General features: G+C 40.9%; 1 protein-coding gene across 14 annotated transcripts in view; it reads right to left on the bottom strand.

Annotated features, from left to right (window-relative positions):
• Positions 1 to 19,592, bottom strand: part of TENM2 (teneurin transmembrane protein 2) — a 1,380,893-nt gene that overhangs the window by 50,494 nt on the left and 1,310,807 nt on the right. For all 14 annotated transcript variants that reach the window (XM_001370043.4, XM_056811550.1, XM_016433795.2 and 11 more), the window contains 4 exons: positions 11,007 to 11,217; positions 5,557 to 5,676; positions 2,165 to 2,426; positions 1,124 to 1,391 (listed from right to left, as the gene is read on the bottom strand). In XM_001370043.4, coding sequence (XP_001370080.1) covers positions 1,124 to 1,391; positions 2,165 to 2,426; positions 5,557 to 5,676; positions 11,007 to 11,217 — 861 coding nt within the window. The remainder of the gene's footprint in view (positions 1 to 1,123; positions 1,392 to 2,164; positions 2,427 to 5,556; positions 5,677 to 11,006; positions 11,218 to 19,592) is intronic.

The following is a 19,592-nucleotide window of genomic DNA, read 5'->3' as shown; positions in this document are numbered from 1 at the left end:
TTTGCCTTTTTTTGGAGATTAGCTGAATTATATCCTTAATCCCCAAATAACTTCTGCTTAGCATTTCTCTCCCTGTCTTCAGTTGGCTTATGCTTAGCCAATAAAAATTCATTTTATTATTGAGCTAGGATAGGGAACAGACCCAAGACTTCATTGATGTAAGGAATTCCCAGGTGAGGAATGCCTCTATCATTGTACACTGGCACCTTTCCCATAATTTATGATATCAGAGAGTTGTCTAGAGTATTTGAGACATTAAGCAACTTGTCCTGGGTCACAGCCAATAGAAATCGGAGATGGGGGCAGAATCCATGCCTTTCTGGTTTCTAGGCCAGCTTTCTACTTACTATACCACACTGTCAACGACACAACCCTGATATGTCGTCCTGAACAAAATATGATCTCTGAGGCCAGCTTGTGGCTTTAAAAAACTGTGTGATGACCTTTAAAGCCAAATGTAAATGCTTTGAGTTTATCTGGACCACGGCACACCTTCACCAAAAATGGAAAAGTCTTACTCATTGTGATGAAAAATTTTCAATTTTCTCAAAGATGTCAAGGCTATTGGTGAAGTTATGATAGTTTTTTGGATTCTGCCTGATCCAAAAGAAGCCTTGAGAAGTAGGAAAATAAATCAGACAAGCTGTTTGAATCCTCATGGTACCTTTCTTAAAATCCAGTTATTATAAGGTACTTTGTCTTATGCTTAGGGAATGTGAGTGAAGAGGAAGGGCCAGAAAATTATTTCCAAGTCACAGAAAGCCTAACCAGGCTTACTCCACTGGGGAGCTACAAAGTGGCTTCAAAGTCAAAATAGTCCTGTCCTCTCTGAATTCATTCTTATACCCCCATGTATTTGTTTTTTTAAACCTTACCTTTGGTCTTAGCATCAATACTGTATATTGGTTTTAAGGCAGAAAAATGGTAAGGGCTAGGCAATGGGGGTTAAGTGACTTGCCCAGGGTCACACAGCTGGGAAGTGTCTGAGGTTAGATTTGGACCCAGGCCATCCCATCTCGAGTTTAACTCTGTCTCTCAATCCATTGAGCCACCTAGCTGTGACTCCCACCATCTGCCATGTTTTTTTTTTTTAAAGTGTTACCCTGGGAAAGAAAGAACTTACCCACAGCATCTGAGAGCCCATAAACCCTTTGGCCATAAGCATCTGTCTTATCCCAGATAAAGGTATAGGCCAAATTGGGGGAAGCCTGGAAAGATTTCTGAAATAGATGCCCTTCCACTGCTACCATGAGGTGAACTTTAATGAGGTTCAGAGGCACAGTCGACTGCGTCATGGTGATCTTCAGCAGAGATTTATACCCGGCGGTCCTTGAGCTCAGATAGCACAGCCTCACGGTGGAGCCCGGGATCTCGATCTCTTCATGGAGGACCTGGTGGGAAACACAGTGCAGACAGACTATATCAAAGGAGGCTGGCTGGTGAGCTTCTCTCGTTACAGACGCCTGCTCGCTAGCTCATCCAAAGGAAAACCTTGTGTCATTGGTATTACAACTTTCCACGCCGAAAAAAGGGATCTGTATCCTGGACTGTCGAGGGAGGGGGCTGAGGTTATGATTTTTGGATTCATAATGATTCCTGGTCACTGTTGTGTTTCTTTTTAAAAAATCACACTGTTGGCAAAAGATGTAAATATGAATAGCAAGCTTTATTGCTAGCTGTATGCAAGCAGGCCACAAGAGACTGTAATTATATGAACCTGCAACTTCCATTGACAATCGGTATAAAGCAACAGGGACGTAATCATGTAATATACCCTCGATGGTATTACCAAGGTAGGTCATTACAGAGCCTCTTACCATGTATCTCTGTGACTAACAGAAATAAAAAAGCAATTTGCAGGTGAGGTGTACACACGTATGATATTTTTAGTCCATTAAAAAGCACAGAAACCACTCAGGACTCAAAAGGGCATCTGGGGATTCCATGAGGGGGCAGGAGTCAAGGTTCGGGTTCCAGCACAGGGAAGCTTAGCCCCGCTCCTGGCTCTGAGCCATCCACTGGATCCTCTCTCCCGGCCCTTCGCCCTGGCCATTTGGCGATCACCACCGGGAGGTGAGAGATACAGTGAGGAGACATCAGCTCTGGCCTGGAATATGGGTTGCTAGGCAGGGCTGTGAAGGATGACTTTGTTACTTGTTCCTACCTGGGTCTCAGGCACGATGGGGTTCCGCCCAGGGGTAGCACTGAAGAAGGTGGACAATGGAGAGGAAATAATGATCGGATCGGGCCGGACAAAGCCACTGAGGTCACAGCTGGGGATGGAATTCTCTTCTGTTTTCATTACAAGTGTGTCCATGGCGTAGAAGCTGTTCCACGGAAGCCATACAGTCCTCTCCTGGCTCATAAAAGGAGCTCGCTCAAAATGCAGGGTCAGGGATGCTCCTCCATTGGCAATAAGGTCGAACCTAGAGAGACATAGAATTCACTTAGATGGGAAGGGTCAGCAGTTCTTTGCATTCTCAATTCATCATCATCTTTACATAGGGTTATCAGTTCTGCTTAGAGTAGGCTAAATTTCCATGATGCCAGTTTAAAGGGTGGCATTCTTTGAAACTTTCTTCTAATTATTCCTTAGTCTCTTTCCAATTTAACCCAATTAAAATCAATTCAGCAAACATTAATTTAGCTCCTACTATATGCAAGGCACATTCACCTTGAGTATCTAGGAGAAAGGGTTGAGAAACCATTAAGAAGGTCAGTTCTCTGTCTAGGCCAGGGGACAGCTGGAAGGGACTGGGGCAGGATAAAGTAGGAGCATCCTTTGATTCTGGGTCCAGAAGACCCTGAACATTTGCACAAATGCTTTCTGGTGTGGTTCAACTTATGTAGCCTTTTTAGAGCACCCAGCTGGAAGAGGTTGACCCTTTAGGAATTTTAGTCCTTAGGCATTATTGACATTTAGCCCTTGGAAAAGTCTTATTGATGAATTTTATTTTATATTATATTAACTTCCAATTATAATCCTCCCACCATACCCATTAAGTCTCTCCTAGTAACAAAGATTTAAAAAGAAAAAAGAAAAAATAACAGTTCTGCAAAACCATCCAAGACACCAACTGAGGTTCAACAGTCTATGCAATACTCTATACCCATGCTTCCTCATTTCTGTAGTGAAGGAAGGAAGACAGAGTCTCAACTCTTTTCTGGGGCTAGGTTTAGTAATTTTAATGCCATGGAAATCTCTAATCCATAATCCACACAGCTGTCAAAGTGGCATTCTTTTTTTTTTTTAAACCCTTACCTTCCATCTTGGAATCAATACTGTGTATTGGTTCCAAGGCAGAAGAGCTGTAAGGGCTAGGCAATGGGGGTCAAGTGACTTGCCCAGGGTCACACAGCTGGGAAGTGTCTGAGGTCAGATTTGAACCTAGGACCTCCCGTCTCTAGGCCTGACTCTCAATCCAGTGAGCTACCCAGCTGCCTCCTCAAAGTGATATTCTTAAAGCACAGGTCTGAACATGTCAGTGCCCTACTGAACAAATTTCAATCTTCCCTACCACCTCTGGCTTTTAAAACCCTGAATACATTGGCTCCAATTTACCTTCCTAGACATACATTTTCCCCCTTCCCATAATCTGCAGCTGAGTTGTTCCCATTTGTCACTCCTGTTTTTGTGCCTTTGCACATGTCATCCTCTGGGTCAGCAGTGTCCTCCCTCCCTTTTCACTTTTCCCTCTTAGAATCCCTAGTATCCTTCAAAGTTTAGCTCAAGTGTCATCTTCTACATGAGACCTTTCTTGATCCTCACAGCTGCTGTTGCTTTCCCCCTAAATACATTACTCTGTATTTATTTTGTATATTATATGCATATGTGCGTGTTGTTTTTCCTCAATATAATGCAAGTTTCTTGAAAGCAGGCACCTAGTATGGACTAGCACAAAATTAATACTTTATAAACACTTGCAGATTGACTGAGCTTTATTTTACTGTTTGGTTCATTTTTACTAGTTAGTTAATTGTTAAAATAGTTTTCTAGGTTCTGCCAACTTAATTTTGCATCAGTGCACGTGCATTTTCCTATATTTCTCTGAATTCTCCATATTTTTAATTGCTTATGGCACTACTATGTTATATTACATTTATATATCACCATTTATTTAGATAGTCAAAGGCTTAGAGTTGGAAATGAACGCAGAGGCCAGCTAGTCCTGGCAAATAGTATGTATGTAATAGATGCTTTATCTAGTCTAACCCTTTTATTTTACAGATGAGCAAATTATGATCCGTTCTCCAAATGATATGCACCTACTTTGTTTCCAGGTCTTTGCTAGCATAAAAAGTGCTACCATGAATATTTTAGATCTTTCTTTCCGTCTTTGACCTCCTTGGGGCATATACCCAGCAGTGGGATCTCTAGGTCAAAAGGTAGCCCTCAGACATTATTAGCAGAACGTATAGACTAGTTATGAAAATGAAATCATCCAAACCCACGATCCCTTTGCCTGAAGAAAATTTGAGCTTGGCCTCAAAAAGTCAAATCATGGGCTATAATAAAGTGAGAACTTTAATGAAAACGGAATTTCAGGCAGATCAAGATTGCCATCAGAGGTAGGTAAATATGGGCACTGATTGGTACAAGATGGGCTTCTGGGGGTTGGTAGTTTTCGAAATTACTTGCAAGACTAGCCAAGTACTGGCAAGAATCTTCTTTCTAAAGCCAAGAAAGAGTCTGAATCATTGGCTGTGAAGTACACCCAGATCTCAAGATAGGTCGACTTCCCAGCTTCTGGTTGTGTCTCATGGGAATGGTGACATATCTGGTCTTTGACATCCCTCTCCTCACCAGGACTATCATGCTTCCCCCTTGAGCATTCTGGATTGAATCCTGCAGCACATCATTGTCCAAGGCTGGGTAACTTTTTACATTTTCTTTTTCAAGGATATTTTATTACAGCTCCATGTCCAATGGATTAAAGAAACCACAGTACTCTCATTTTGGTCTGGGCTGAACTGGTATGCATTTCAAATCAGACGATAATAGGGAAAGGTTCCTTTCTTCACTCAGCAGGAAGACTTCTAAGTGTATTTAATTAGACTCCTCTGATTACATTCTACCCCCAAAGAAAGAGGAGAGACAACACATCATCAAAAGCCTCAGACGGAGGCAGAGGAGTTCTCAACAGGACGCACAATATCATGTGGATTCATTCATTCCTTACCTTGCCACCCTGGGCTGCCTTTCATTTTAAGACATGGGTGGAGTTGGTTTCCAAGGGACTATACTGCAGTTTCTCTACTTTTCCCTCCCACGACCCACTCTCATGGGTACTTTTGACATGACACGGGGTGGGGGGGGGAACAAGGGTGTCAGCTTTCTGCAGCCCTGCCAAAGGTTGGCCATTTTTTTTTCTTTGTGCTCTTAGCACTCAATATGTGATGCAAAAAATAGCTTTTTTGAAGCCTCACTGGTGGCTTGGCCCGGCTGGGACTCCAGTCCGTGTGGGGGTGCCACATGGTTCCAGTAGATAGCACCATCTGTTCCCCGGCATGGGCATCCCATCCTAAGCAGGCCTCGAGCTCCACAGAGCCACTTACGTGCCATCCTGGCGGGTGATGGTGTAGCCGTACTTTGGATATTTGACAAACGACACGTTGACACCGACAAGGGGAGTTCCATCTGTAGTCACCACTTGGCCTCGGATGAGAGATACCAGGCTGAGAGAAAGGAACACAAGGAGGCTTTAGCTACACGTGGGATCCCAAAGCAGTGTTGTTTGTCCTAGTGTGTGCTTCCCGACTGCCCCCAGCCCTGAGTACCTTCAGGTCACAGGGTGAGAATTTCAACATTGATTTCCTACTTTCAACCAAACTGCAGCCACGAGGTTGTGGCACAGGGATGGTTTGCTGCTTTTCCTAACTAGAACGGTTGGGAATTTTTTGGCCTTTAAGACCAAAATCTCCTGGGTGTCAGCATCCATGCACCATTCAAGCTAGAAGTGAGACCCTGTTTCTCTTTGCCCTTGACACTCTGTCTGGGCATGACTTGACTTTTGCTTGGCCTGTGTTTCAGTCTTCTCGCACTCACTCACACCCCTGCCTCAGCCAGGCACAGGGAGAGCAGCAAGGCAGCATTATACATGGGTGAGAGCCTCCCCATCTGGTTTCTCATTTGTTTTTCACATTTGTGTTTTTGGCTCCAGAAGAAGGTAGCATTGGGAGCAACAGTTATTCTTATCCTCGAGGCTGAAGTGAGAGGAGGGGTTGGGGGAAAGCACACAGAGTTTTTCGATGGGGGTAGAGCATGTGTGTGCATGTGATTTCTCTCTGTGTCCTCCAAGGTTTTTTCTACTGGCATGGAAATGAAATAGTTTCTGGGTTACCTCTGCTTATGTATCTCCTTTCAAGGTCTTTCTCTCTTTTTTCCCCTTTAATTCATCTATCTACTGAGAGAGAGAAAGGGAGAGAGAGAAAGGAAGAGAGGGAAGGAAGGAGGGAGGAAGAGAGAGAGAGAGAGACAGACAGAGAGAGAAAGAGAGACAGAGACAGAGACAGAGATAAAGAGAGACAGAACGACAGAGAGAGAGAGAGAGAGAGAGAGAGAGAGAGAGAGAGAGAGAGGCAGAGAGAGAGAGAAAGACAGAGAGACAGAGAGACAGACAGAGAGACAGAGCACCTTTGAAATTTCACCCAGACTTTTTCCAATGTCAGGGGAAGGCATCCCTAAGAAAATGGCTCTAAGTAATAATGACTGGAATGTCATCCATTGTTACTAGCCTCCAACTTAGTGACTGCCCTTCTATAAAATCCCATAAATGTGGAAAGAGACTTCAATGTCCCTTTCAAAGTCGACAGAGGGGAAGGTAGTTTTCTTCTCCCACATAAGTTTTTTGACTTCACAGAGAAGTAGGCTGATAAGAACCCTCATTTCTGAACTGACCCTAGAATATTAGACAGGTCCGCAGCTGTCTCCTTGGCTTTCATAGGCGCTGGGCAATTTGGCAAAGGCAAAGAGATTCTCGACCCTCAAGGTTCCTGGATGGGATCCCAATTTCTGGACTGGGGAATCGAGCCGACTCATTCTTTGCCAAAACCATGTCAAAGTCTGCATGAATTTTGGAATCTGCTCATTCCTGCAATTCCCGATGCCCCAGAAAGCTGAAGGGATGCTGTCTGGGAGCCCCTCTCTCTGTATTAGCAACACCCCCACTGTTGTTTTACAGACCTTTTTAGTATCTCAGGAATGTTTAGAATGCTCCCATTGACAGTTCTAATTGTCTGCTACTGGCTGAATAACAAATGAATTCCCATTTTTAGCTTGTTCCAACTGCATTGGTAGAGTCTCCTGGTAGTAGAAAACTAATTTGTGAAAATAATCCTGTCGTGCAATCTAGCTTTCTTGTCTTTGGTAGATCAAGATTTCTTCTAGGTCTGACCAGACACTATTTTAAAAATCAGCAATGTGTGCTAATGACCCCATGATAAATAGAACCCACAGCAGGAAACCAAAATCCACAGGCATTCACATTTAATATGTATCTTCTTTTTTAATAGGTCTTCTCCAAATAGAGGTTTTGGTACCATACACTTTCAAAAAAGCTACAGAAATAAGATGGGCTGAGTCTCATGTGATTTCTAAGCCATGTTTTTCTAATTTTTCATTATTTCTGTCTTTCTATCTTTTTTTCTAAGCAGCTAATTTATAGAATAAAATTCAGCAAGACATCCTAACAGTTCGTGTCTATTTATGATTATTGATGTGTAACAATTATCACATTATCTAGATAGTGAGATCTGCTCTATAAATTATAGGGGTATATTCAAGGCATTTTAGTTATTTTTATACTCCATTATCTAGGGGAACGCCTTCTTAGAATTCTTGAAATAATTCTTTTTTACTCCTGGCATTGTCCTTCATTACTTGTCAGATAATAATGCACTGAAATTCACAGTTGTCCTGAACTTCAACCTACATCTAGAAGCAGCAAAACCCAAACATGCCAAGGATATGCTAGAAGGGTATTACACTTCAAGTGGGAGGTGGACCAAGTAACCTCTAAGGTCCCTTTCAGTGCTAAGATTCTGTGATTTTGTATCTCTACCAGATACTGCCCACCTTGCTCCAAAGCATCATTTCAATTTTGGTAGTCCTTTCATTGCTATTTCAATTCTAGAAGTTAGCTATTTTCTGAAAGCAGCATTAATTAGCTTGTTTTGAGGATGAAGGACCACTGATAGCCCAGTCAAGACTTTGGGGGCTGCCTTTTCCACCTCCTAAATCATCCTCTTAGCTCACTGTGCCCTTTTCACAAGCAGCTCACTTCTGAAGATGAAGTCAAAAGGGAGAGAATAGTTAAAGTCGTCTAGGGCAGCTAGGTGGTACAGAGTATAGAGTGCAAATCTTCTTGACTCCTCTTCCTAAGTTCACATTTGACCTCAGACACATACTAGCTTTGTGACCCTGGGCAAGTCAATTAACTCTGCTTGCCTCAGTTTCCTCATCTGTAAAAAATGAGCTAGAGAAGGAAAGGCAAACCATTCTCTTATCTTTGCCAAGAAAACCCCAACAGAGGCATGAAGAATTGGACACGACTGATCAACAACAAATGAAGATTGCTTAAGAAATGACTCACCATTGCTAGTACTCTAAGTACAGACTGTACAGCTAGTACAGACTAAATAAAATGGGTGCATATGTGTTATAGGCATGTTGTATGCAAGTCATGTGGTTCAAGAAAGGTTCCAGTGATCCTCCCCCTTGCGGTCTACCTCCACTTATTCTTTATCAATGGCTAGGAGTAGCTGCTGAATTCCTTCCTCAAGATGAAGATTTAACAAAGAAGCCAGTTGTTTGACTAAGCTAGGTATCTATCTTTACAAGTTTGAGGTTTCAAACAAAGTCTGGGTATTATGAAAATTAGAGGAACACAATTGAAGAAAGATATAGAAAATCTTACTAAGAAGATCTTTAGGACATCAAATTTCTTTGGAAAATAGGACTGTGATTATTATATCTATGTCTAGATCCTAAGACACATGGACTCCATTTTAGTCCTAAAAGGCAAATTTCAGAATAAGGCTATAAATGCCAGAGAGAAAAATGATATATTTCATGATGGTTTGACTCAGAGTGCGTGGAATTCACTTTAATTTGTTCAGACTTAAGTAATACAAATGGGTGTGGATTTGAGGGCTTGGGATCTCAGAATATGTGACTTGTTCTAGGTCACACAAGTAGCACCTGAAATTTAAAGCAAGGACCTCTCAGACCAAATCCATCACCCTTTTCACCATACTGTGCTACTATCCAACATCACATGCCACTACAGGAAACAAAGTAGAAACTTACTGAAGCAGTGGATTAAAAAAAAAAAAGATAAGGAAGAGACCTCTCTCTCTCTCTTTTTTAAACCCTTACCTTCCATCTTGGAATCAATTACTGTGTATTGGTTCCAAGGCAGAAGAGCTGTAAGGGCTAGGCAATGGGGGTCAAGTGACTTGCCCAGGGTCACACAACTAGGAAGTATCTGAGACCAGACTTGAACCTAGGACCTCCCATCTCTAGGCTTGGCTCTCAATCCACTGAGCTACCCAGCTGCCCCCGAGACTTCTCTTTTTTTAAAAGGAGTTCAGTACCATAGGGTAAATAAAAATGGAAAAAAAACCCTACTGCTAACTTGCATTTTGATATCTTTCTTCTGAATGCCTAAATATATATATATATTTTTAAACCCTTACCTTGCATCTTAGAATCAATACTGTGCATTTGTTCTAAAGTAGAAGAGTGGTAAGGGCTAGGCAGTGGGGCTTAAGTGACCTGCCCAGGGTCACACAAGTGGGAAGTGACTGAGGCCAGATTTGAACCCAGGATCTCCTATCTCTAGGCCTGGCTCTCAATCCACTGAGCTACCCAGCTTCCCCTTACCTACACATATTTTTTTAATGAGATAATATATTTAAAGCAAATTTTAAAATAGACAGAGCACTTGACTTGGAGTCTTAAAGACCTGAGTTCAAATCCAGCCTCAGAGATCCTGTGCAAATCACTTAACCTCTGCCTGCCTCAGTTAACTCATATGAAAAATAGGAATGAGAGTAGCACCTATCTATCTATCTATCTATCTATCTATCTATCTATCTATCTATCTATCTATCTAGGGTTGTTTTAAGAATAAAATGAGATAAATTTGTAAAGAGCTTTGCAAATTTAAATTACTATAAATATGCTATTATTATCATCATTAATTGATCATCTCATTTCTCTTTAAAACCTCTATGTAAGAAAAGAAGGAGGAAATTTCCCTGTTTTATATGTAGGATTAAGGTGGCTTATTCAAGATTACATTGCTAGTCAATGATAGGTTATGATAAGAGTCCTGAGTTCTTAGTTCTAGCTCTGTCATCTCATTTCTGGACTCACAGAATCTTGAAATTCATCTCAAAACTGCTTCTCTAATAGTCATAAATTTAATTTAGCAAAAGAGAACAAGGTAAGCTAGAGAGAACCACCCCCTCCCCCCCCCCAGACTTCATCTTCATGACATTATGTCAGAAGTCAAATGGATTGGTACAATGAAGAAATAAGAAAAGAAAATTCCGAATAATGATAGTGACAATAGCTCCCCATGCTTCCAAAACAAATAGGCAAACAAATAAAAAATAGCTGACCATTTGGAAAGGTTAAATGTCTGGTTTCTGTTGCTTTTCTAAAAAGCATACTTCATTAAATGGCCAGAAAAATCTATGCACAGGCTGGTTTCCTCAGTGTTCACTGCTCCCTATTCCAGATATCTGCGCTTCCTGAGTTGAAGGCCAAATGGTTACACAGAGAGCAGGGCTCCACCCTGGGGACAACCTGCCCAGCCTACCCTCAAGTAATGAAGACAGCCTTAATGGACCACGACAGGGGGTCCTCCGTGGGGCTGCCTCTGTGCCAAGAGAGAGTATGGAGTAATTGAAAACAGTGTTTCCCGTTCAAAGATGAATGGAATCACAATGACAAGTGTCCAACCTTGCTGTCATGACGGGATCAAGAAGGGGAGGGCTACCTGCTGTTGAAGGGGTTGTCTCCAGGAATGATGTGGGTGCTGTCCTTTCCCACTAAGAGTTTGATACGGTCATAGAAAGACTTCACAGCTGGCAAGCCTGTCTGACCCTGCTGAATGATGTCCAGAGGGTCTCGGGATCCTCGGCAGAGCAGGCTATTGTGACAGGTCGACTGGAGGCAGCAGTCAGGGTCCAAGCAGTCCACCAGACCGTCTGGAATGACAGAAACAAAATCACAGTCAAGTGAATCTCACCACACAAGGCTACTCGATGACCTTGTTGTCATTAGAGAGCCTTTAATCAAGAGCCCACTTGTTTGTGGCCCTACCTAAAGAAAACTGCCTATGGAGACATTTCAGCTACAGGTATGAAAGGGGAAGGGGGATCACAAATAATGGAACTCCCCAGGATTCCTCAAACTTTAAGTTAACCAAGAACTTCACCATCTCCTGCCAAGCCCTTATCAAACTGCCAGTAAGTTACAGAAGTGAGTGAAATTTGTGAAGGGCTGGCGAAATCCTCCAGAGTGGTGAAAGTTAAACCGGGCAAATGGCTTAGCAAACTCTCTGAATTATCAGGAGTTAGCTATGCTATTCCTCATACACCAACTATGGATGTGTTTCTTTTAACAATGACATTAAATTTTGATTTTTAGAGCTACCACTTGGATTTTACATTATTTTCACATTTTTGCATATTGTATTCTTAGCACTTAGCACAGTACTTGGCACATAGTACTTGTTGATTGAACTATATTGCTCATCTCTTCCCTATCTAGAAAGCCATCCCTTAGAATAAAGAATAAAAAAAGAGGGGAAAAATAGGTTGAGTAAAAGTAACCAGTACAACTGAGTCTGACAAGATATGTTGTGTTTCACACCTGTAGTTCTTCACTTCTGCAAGGAAGGGAAGGAGATATAGTTTCTCATCTCTTTTTTGGGTGGGCTATACAATGGATATATTTCTAAGGTTTTATCTCCCCCCCCCCCTTATCCCAAAGGCCCTGTTAATGGCATTAGAAAGTGGAATAGTCTAGTCCAGGTTGGGGTTGTTCCTAGAGCTCTCCCTTTAAAATTGACTCATTTCAGTAGGAGCCGATTGGTCAAACACAGCCTAGCTGAGCCATCAGGCTCAGACAGCAAGCTGCTTGTTATCTAGCAAATTTAATACTAAGACATTTTTGGCCTAATTAGCATCATAGGAACTTGCACTAGAACCTTGAGTAGCAGTGAATTGACAAACATGTGCATTAGTCTGTTGAATTACAGGCCAGACTGTGTTTTAAATGGATTCTAACATAATTCTTTGGCATTACCCTTTTCATTTGGTTTCACTAATGAAATTGAAATATGTAATTTCACTGAAGTTCCACTGTAATTTAGCAATTAATGTACAATTATTTTAAAACATTACCTTCTTTTTAGCAAACAAACAAATTAGGAGGTTGCATGTTTTGACTAGCTTTAAATGATTAAAACTAGCCCCTCATTTTCCACATGGCCAAATGTTTTTTACGTGTCTTGGAATACATTTAGATTTGTAAAATTTCTGAGGTAGGAGGAGGGAAGGAGGAAGAACAGTGCGCATGGTCACTTCAACTTAGAGACTTTTCAAATCAAGTATCTGAACATCTCAGCTGGGAACACTGGTGGAACCTGCCAAATTCCTGGAGCCCCGCAGCATCCAAATACATGAGGTAACACTGGAGAATTGTGGTCTTAAAGCTGATAATGTGCAGATACTTTATTTCTGATCTCTGGTTAGATAGGTAAATAAATGGATGGAACTTGGAGGAGAGAGAAACAGAGGAGAGAAGGAGGAATAAGAGTAAGAAGAAGAGGAGGAAGAAAAAAGAGGAGAGATGGAAAATGAGTAGGGAAAAGAGAGAAGAGGATTAAAAAAGGAAAAAGAAAAGGAAGAGGAGACTGAGGATGAATAAAGAGAAAGAAGAGGAATAAGGAGAGAAGGAGTTAGAAGAGGGTGAAGATGATAGAGGAGGAAGAGGAAGAAAAAACAGAAAGAAAACCTACAGCATTTGTGTCTAACATTAGCTCCTGTGAACTGTCCTTAGCTAGAAAGAAGGAACCTACAATTGAAATGACTGCTTCTGATTTAAAAATAACCTGCTGAGATATGTTGGCACTGTTTCATTCAGCATTCACAGAAACTTCTTAAGTTAGAAGAACTCCATTGTTGTTAGAGTTATAGATTTCTTTAAGGTCAGCGGCCTATTCCCATTAGGAACTCCATCCATCTTAGATGCCCTTTCCATCCCGAAGCTGGGAATTTTTTTCCTCTAGTCCATTTACCACCCACTCTATATAATCAACGTGAGGACATCATCGAGCTCAGATAATAACTCAAGACAGTTTTCCTATTAAGCTCTGAACCCTCCCCCCACCCACAGTGTCCTACGCTTTCTGGGTTTGTGACACCTTCAAAACTGTGAACTTCAAATTGCCCCACTGTTTAGTTTGTTCAGTGCTTTTATTCAGGGGACTGTCAGTCAAGAGAAATCCTATCAACACATCAGAAATAGCAGAAGCAAAAAATAGGATATAAATTACTCCCTTCTACAAATTTACATTTACCTGCTCAAGATATTGCACATTTTTTGGTTATGTCTGTTATTATGTGTGAGCATATGTTATGTCTGTAATGACCTCATCATGCAGCATGATTACGGGCTGCTGTCACTGAACACTTTTTGACGACACTGTGAACTTTAAATTGGCACACCAATCTCCCAGTGGCCTGTCAGTCATGAGAATCGCATCTTTATGCCAGCAAGCCCCCTTGGATATAGTCTGACATCGCAATCTTCAGTAAATTACCCTGTCACTGCCAATCTTGCAGTTATCTCGCAAACAATCAAGCAGGCAATCAAACTGTTCTGAATTGCCAGTTCAGGACCTGAGAGGCTAGAAACGTCTCCATTCAATAGCAGCAAGAAAGCTGCACAGCGCTCCTTTGACATTGGATGATTTATTTATTTCTTTTTCTTTCTTTCTTTTTCTTTTTCTCTGGTACGCATGCGTGGAGCTGCGTTGGGGGAGGAGTTGTTTATGCTCCCAAGTTCCCACAAAGGACAAAAACTTCAGTTTCCAGAATGAGTCCTTTACCGCTCATCTTCCTCCCCACCGAAGGCAACGTACTGAGGTTTACTATTTCCCTTTTTCCTTCATCCCACGAAAAGCGAGATGCTATAAGGAGAAATATCAAGGTACTTTTTACCAGAACAGGAGCTAAATCACAGTCCTGGCTGGGATACGTCTGGTAAACAGCATGTGCTAATTGTAATGGCAATTTCTGAGAAATATGGAGTGGAAAAACTTAGTAGGGATTAATTGAGAACATTCCTTCTTACATCTCAGAGAAAAATGAGAATATTTTAAAATCGTTTTTTGCTGCACAAAACTGAAATACAATAATCAAACAGAACCACATGGAATCCCATGTTGCAGTGAAGTAAATCAGCACCTAGGACAGTGCTCTGCTTGCAGTAGATGGCTAACCAGTGGGATTTTTTTTTTTTAATCTTTACCTTTTAAGCATCAATACAAGTATCAGTTCCAAGGCAGAAGCGCAGTTAGGGCTAGGCAACTGGGGATAAGTGATTTGCCCAGGGTCACATTTGAACCCAGATCCTCCCGACTCCGGGCCTGCCACTTAAACCACTGATCCACCTAGCAGTCCCTCAATGTTTGTTGACAGATTCCTGGATGACCTGCTTCTAGTGTGTAGGCTACTCATTTCTGCCTATTTCGTATTCTTTTTTTATCTCATAAAGCCAGGATGGCCTTCAGAAGTAATTTAAGTATAAAAAAACAAACTATTTTTTTAAAAAAAGAAGTAATTTATTCTCTTCCCTTCTTTTCCTGATCCAATGGGTATTTGCCTGGTCCTCAGATCTCTCTGTAATCTCTCCCATGCAATGCATGGATTGTAGTGATGGAGACAGTCAGTAAGACAACTTGAGATATTTGTTTAGTAAGTCTATTATGCCTGAACTCCATTGCTGCCAGATATTGTATAGTCCCACCCATCCATCTTAGAAATTCATTTTCAATTTTTTTTTTTTAGTTTTGTTAGGAAGGATGGACAGCTCAGTAGTAAAGCTCTGGCTCTGTCATGTAACATACCACTCTACCTTACCCCAAGTTGCTGTCTTACTGTGAGCTTATCAATCTTACTATCTTATCCATGTTCCTAAGCCTCCAGGATGCTTAGACTCATGAATCTAGAGTCAGGCTTTTATATAGAGCAGTGAAGGAATGTTTATTTTTTGGTCCTACCAGGACTATACCTTTTTCAAAAAACTCTTACCTTCCATCTTAGAATCAATGCTGTACATTGGTCCTAAAGCAGAAGAGAAGCAAGAGCAAGGCAATGGAGGTTAAGTGGCTTGTCCAGGGTCACACAGCTAGAAAGTGCTTGAGGCCAGATTTGAACCTAGAATATTCCATCTCTAGGCCTGGCTCTCAATCCACTGAGCTGTCCAGCTGCCCCCCTGTTCCTTTTATATGCTAGGAGAAAAGGAAATAAAAGGGGTTTAACCCCTTTGGAAACTCTGCCCAGATGTATTACATCTTGAAGTTTTGCCTAGACTGCTTTAAATTAGTTGTATAACAGAATTCAGAGCCACGTAACAACCAATCTTGTCTCCTGAGGGCTAATAAGGAAACATAATTCTTTCTTTTCGGTAGAAGGGTGGCATTATTGTGGGCATGGGATGAGGTATGAGCTATCACATATGCTTAATGGGTTTACTTCATATTTTGTTACAAAGAAGGGTACTTATGGGGGTAATAATGGGTATGATAGTAATGTTAAAAAGGAGCATTAATAAAGAAAAGAGGAATCAGGGATCTGAATTATTATTCACAATAAGAATTTTTATTCCCACTCCCAGTTAATATATATCTGAAAACACTAAGAAATTTGTAGCAGTATGCTTGCCAAGCCACTAGTCAAGACCATTGCCAGGTATAGCAAATGGGGAAGGGGAGAAAAGGAAGATGGAAGGGAATAAGCATTTATTAACGGCTCTCTGGTAATAAGCATGTACTGACTTGATTCCCTTTGCCCTGATTTTTAAGAGCTAGCAAGCCAGAAGGGGGAAAGCAAGTTGAAAGATCATAAGGTCACAGTTCTCCAGCTGAAATAAGTCTCAGAGAACATCTAGTCCAATTCTCTCAATTTATGGAAAAAGAAACCAAAGCCTAGGGAGGTTAGGTAACTTGTTTAAGGTCTCACACAAGTGGTAAATGTCAGAAATAAGATCTGAACTCAAGTTCTCTGCCTTCAAATCTAGTACTTTTTCCATTTTAACAAAAGAGGCTCACAACAAGCAGCTCCTCACATTTCCATAAACTTTTAGAACTAGACTGTGTTTCCTAGACATTGAAGGCATCTTCTCATTTTTATGAGTATCAAAATGCAAAATAGCATAAGTTGGCAAAACTCAATTCATTTCAGGTGGAATGGGAAACTCTGCTGGGATCTGCTTCCAAACATTGATATTTCAGGGGCAGCTGGCCATAAGCTCAAGGAACAGTTTTACAATCAGCCCTTGGCTGCAAGAACATGCTTCAGAGTTGGGAACCACCCACATGCAAGGATGCTTCCCCCTATATGCTATGTAGACTCATACTTTTTTACATTTGACTTAACCTTCTACCTTCTCTCTTTCAGCCCCTTCTGGATGCTCTCCAGAAGGTTTTTTTCCAGCTGGCCTGGGAACAAAATGAGAGTTTTCATATTTGTTGCTGTTGACTCAAATTAGTGGAAGCATCTGCAAAAGTGGAATCCCAAATACCCAGAGGATAAATTTGTTGTTCTTGTGAAAATTTTCAAGTCCAGTTAACAAAGAGAACATGCAGGATCAGAGACTGAGTTAGAGTGACAGGAGGAGGGAGGAGGAAAGAATGAGAATAAGGACAAGAGGGATAGAAACAAAGCAGTGGCTATCATTTGTGGGAGAAGGATGAAAAAGAACAAGGGACCAGAGAACCAATCTGGTCAAAGTATAAAAATATAGTCTATGGGAGGAAGCCTGAGTAAGAATGTCCAAAGGTAATTTCTGAAACTGAATTAGTGACCTAGATAAGGTTCCTGGGTGGAAGGAAAAGAAGAAACCATTGCAGAAGGTGGCACTAATGTTCACATTGGAAAGAGCTAGTTTTAAGTGAGAGATCCATGCCCAAGAAGCAGAATTTTATACAAGGCCATTGTAGCTGGGGATATTCATATCCAAGGCTTTCTTACAAGTTAGATGTAAGGCCAGAATAATTGAAAGTATTCTAACTTGATGTAACCAAGAAGTGAAAGGAACAGGCAATTCTGACTTGATTTAACCTGGCAATATGAGATTAGCTCTTCATTGCTTTTGTTGGGTCTCCTGTAGTGCCAGCCCTTCAAAGCAATAGATTAGCTGACAAGGTGTTCATTTTGAAGTTTTCACCTACCATTAATATACCAGCTACCTGATATGTTGTTACTCATCCCTCCCTCCCTTTTCCCCTCATTCCCTTCTTCTGCCCCCATCCCTCTCTTGCCCATCTCTGCTCCTGTTTCCCAAGGGATCAAAATTATTTTTATTTTTAAATATTAAAAGAAGTTGTATTGGTGTGACTCCTGGAATGGTTTCTAAAAGTTATTATCTTCTATTTTTCTAATTCTTTTGTCAGTCTCTGAATTTCAGAGCCAGAGCTCCTAGCTCCATTACCTCCTGCAGACTTTCTCATGACCTAGCTGAGAAAGCTTATTCATGTCCAACAAGAGGTTCGATAGATATTGGCCCAAATGAAAAGCTTCTCTGTTGGTTTTCCTGTTATCCCACAATGTACTTGGGAAAGAAAGCAAGGACTGACTAGAAAAAAATTCTTTCTGGACAAGGGACAGTTCCTAAATAGAAAAAAGACCATTCAGGTAAGATCCCCATTTGTCACATATAAAGAGAAAAGAAGAGAAAGTCACTGGACATTCTGAGACACTAGCATAGAAATTGGACAAGCATTAAAAAAAAAAAAAACCTTTATGGGATAGAGTTTGAATCTGGCTTTGCCTTGACACTTGGAAGGCTATAATGTTTGGAAATTTTATTTCATATTTTTATCAATGGAAATCGATAGATTTGAGATCCTTAGCATAAAAGATGTAGTTTGTCACTTAATATATTATGTGTTGGTTTCATTATGTTTATTGTTCACTAGGCATGACTTCAGAAGAAAGTTGGACACGAATATGAAATCTTGTCCTAGCATGTGATTTTCATGAAATGATTTTCACTTATTTTGTGAGTTTCAGAATAAAAAATCAATTAGGAATAGAATTTGTTTTAATATTCTATTTTGAAGATCAAAGAAATTATTTAATTATTATTTGTACTGTGTATATACTTCTATGTGAATATGAATATATTCTGCTAGTCCCCTCCTTTAAAGTGTAAACTTCTTATAAAAGGAGGCATGTCATTCATCCATTGTTTTGTGCCTTCTGGGCCTAGCACAATTTCTAGCATATAGGGGCTTAATAAAAGTTTGTTTATTGATATGGTTGAGATTATTTTGGAAATCTCTCTTGGTTCTGAGATTTCAAATGCTGGTCAACCTTTTAAAAAGATTCTTTCCTAAAAAAGTCTCCTAAGCTACTGAAAACATCCCTTGATTATGTTCCTGTGTTCCAGTTGGCTCACCATATTAATTAAGGTGACAGAAATAAATATTTACATAGTGCCTATTATGTGCCAGGCACTGGGTTAAGTGCTTTACAAATATTATTATCTTATTTGAGGTATAACAAGGCAAAGATTGTTGAGCCAATTCTTAGCTAGCTTTGGTCTTTTCTGTGGTCAGATTTCACCCCTAACATTGAGAACCTGTCTGACAAAAACCCATTTGTTGCCCAGGCTTTCTAAAAGCCCATTCCTAGGCCTGGAAAATTAAGTCAAAGTAGATGTTCTTTTGACAAGTACTGTCTTTTGATGGTACTGTCTCCATTCACAAAGAACAGTGGGTGAAGTTGCTCCTGTGTTTACTAACTTTGAAGATCTTCCTTGAGGGTGAAGGTGAAAAATAAGGAGAGAACAGAAGACAAACAAATAGGGGGCTCTTCTTTGTGCTATGAAACATTTGCATTTCTCCAAGTGTTCTGCAGGGCAGAAAGGTGGCACAGTGGAGTCAAGAGGAACTGAATTCAAATTCAGCCTCAGATTCTTACTACCTGTGTGACCCAGGGCACATCAATTTACCTTGTTTGCCTCAGTTTCCTCACCTGTAAAATTAGCTAGAGAAGGAAATGGCAAACCACTCCACGACCTTTGCCAAGGAAACCCCAAACAAGGTCACAAAGAGTCAGGCATGACTGAAACAACTGAGTGACAAAGTTTTCTATGGCCTCCACCCAGATTATCCATCCACCTGGTGTTTAGGCTAAGAGCAGTATCTACTAAAATACAATAAGGATGAAAAACAGCTGCAGCAAAGTGGATAGACCAGAGTCTCTTTAACCCCATTCTCATCATGGATCCCTTTGGCTGCTGGTTATGTCTATAAACTTGTGCTCAGAATAATTTTTTTAAAAACTAC

Source organism: Monodelphis domestica, chromosome 1 (assembly GCF_027887165.1).
Source record: "Monodelphis domestica isolate mMonDom1 chromosome 1, mMonDom1.pri, whole genome shotgun sequence".
Taxonomy (NCBI): domain Eukaryota; kingdom Metazoa; phylum Chordata; class Mammalia; order Didelphimorphia; family Didelphidae; genus Monodelphis; species Monodelphis domestica.
This window is presented reverse-complemented; position numbering and strand designations above follow the sequence as displayed.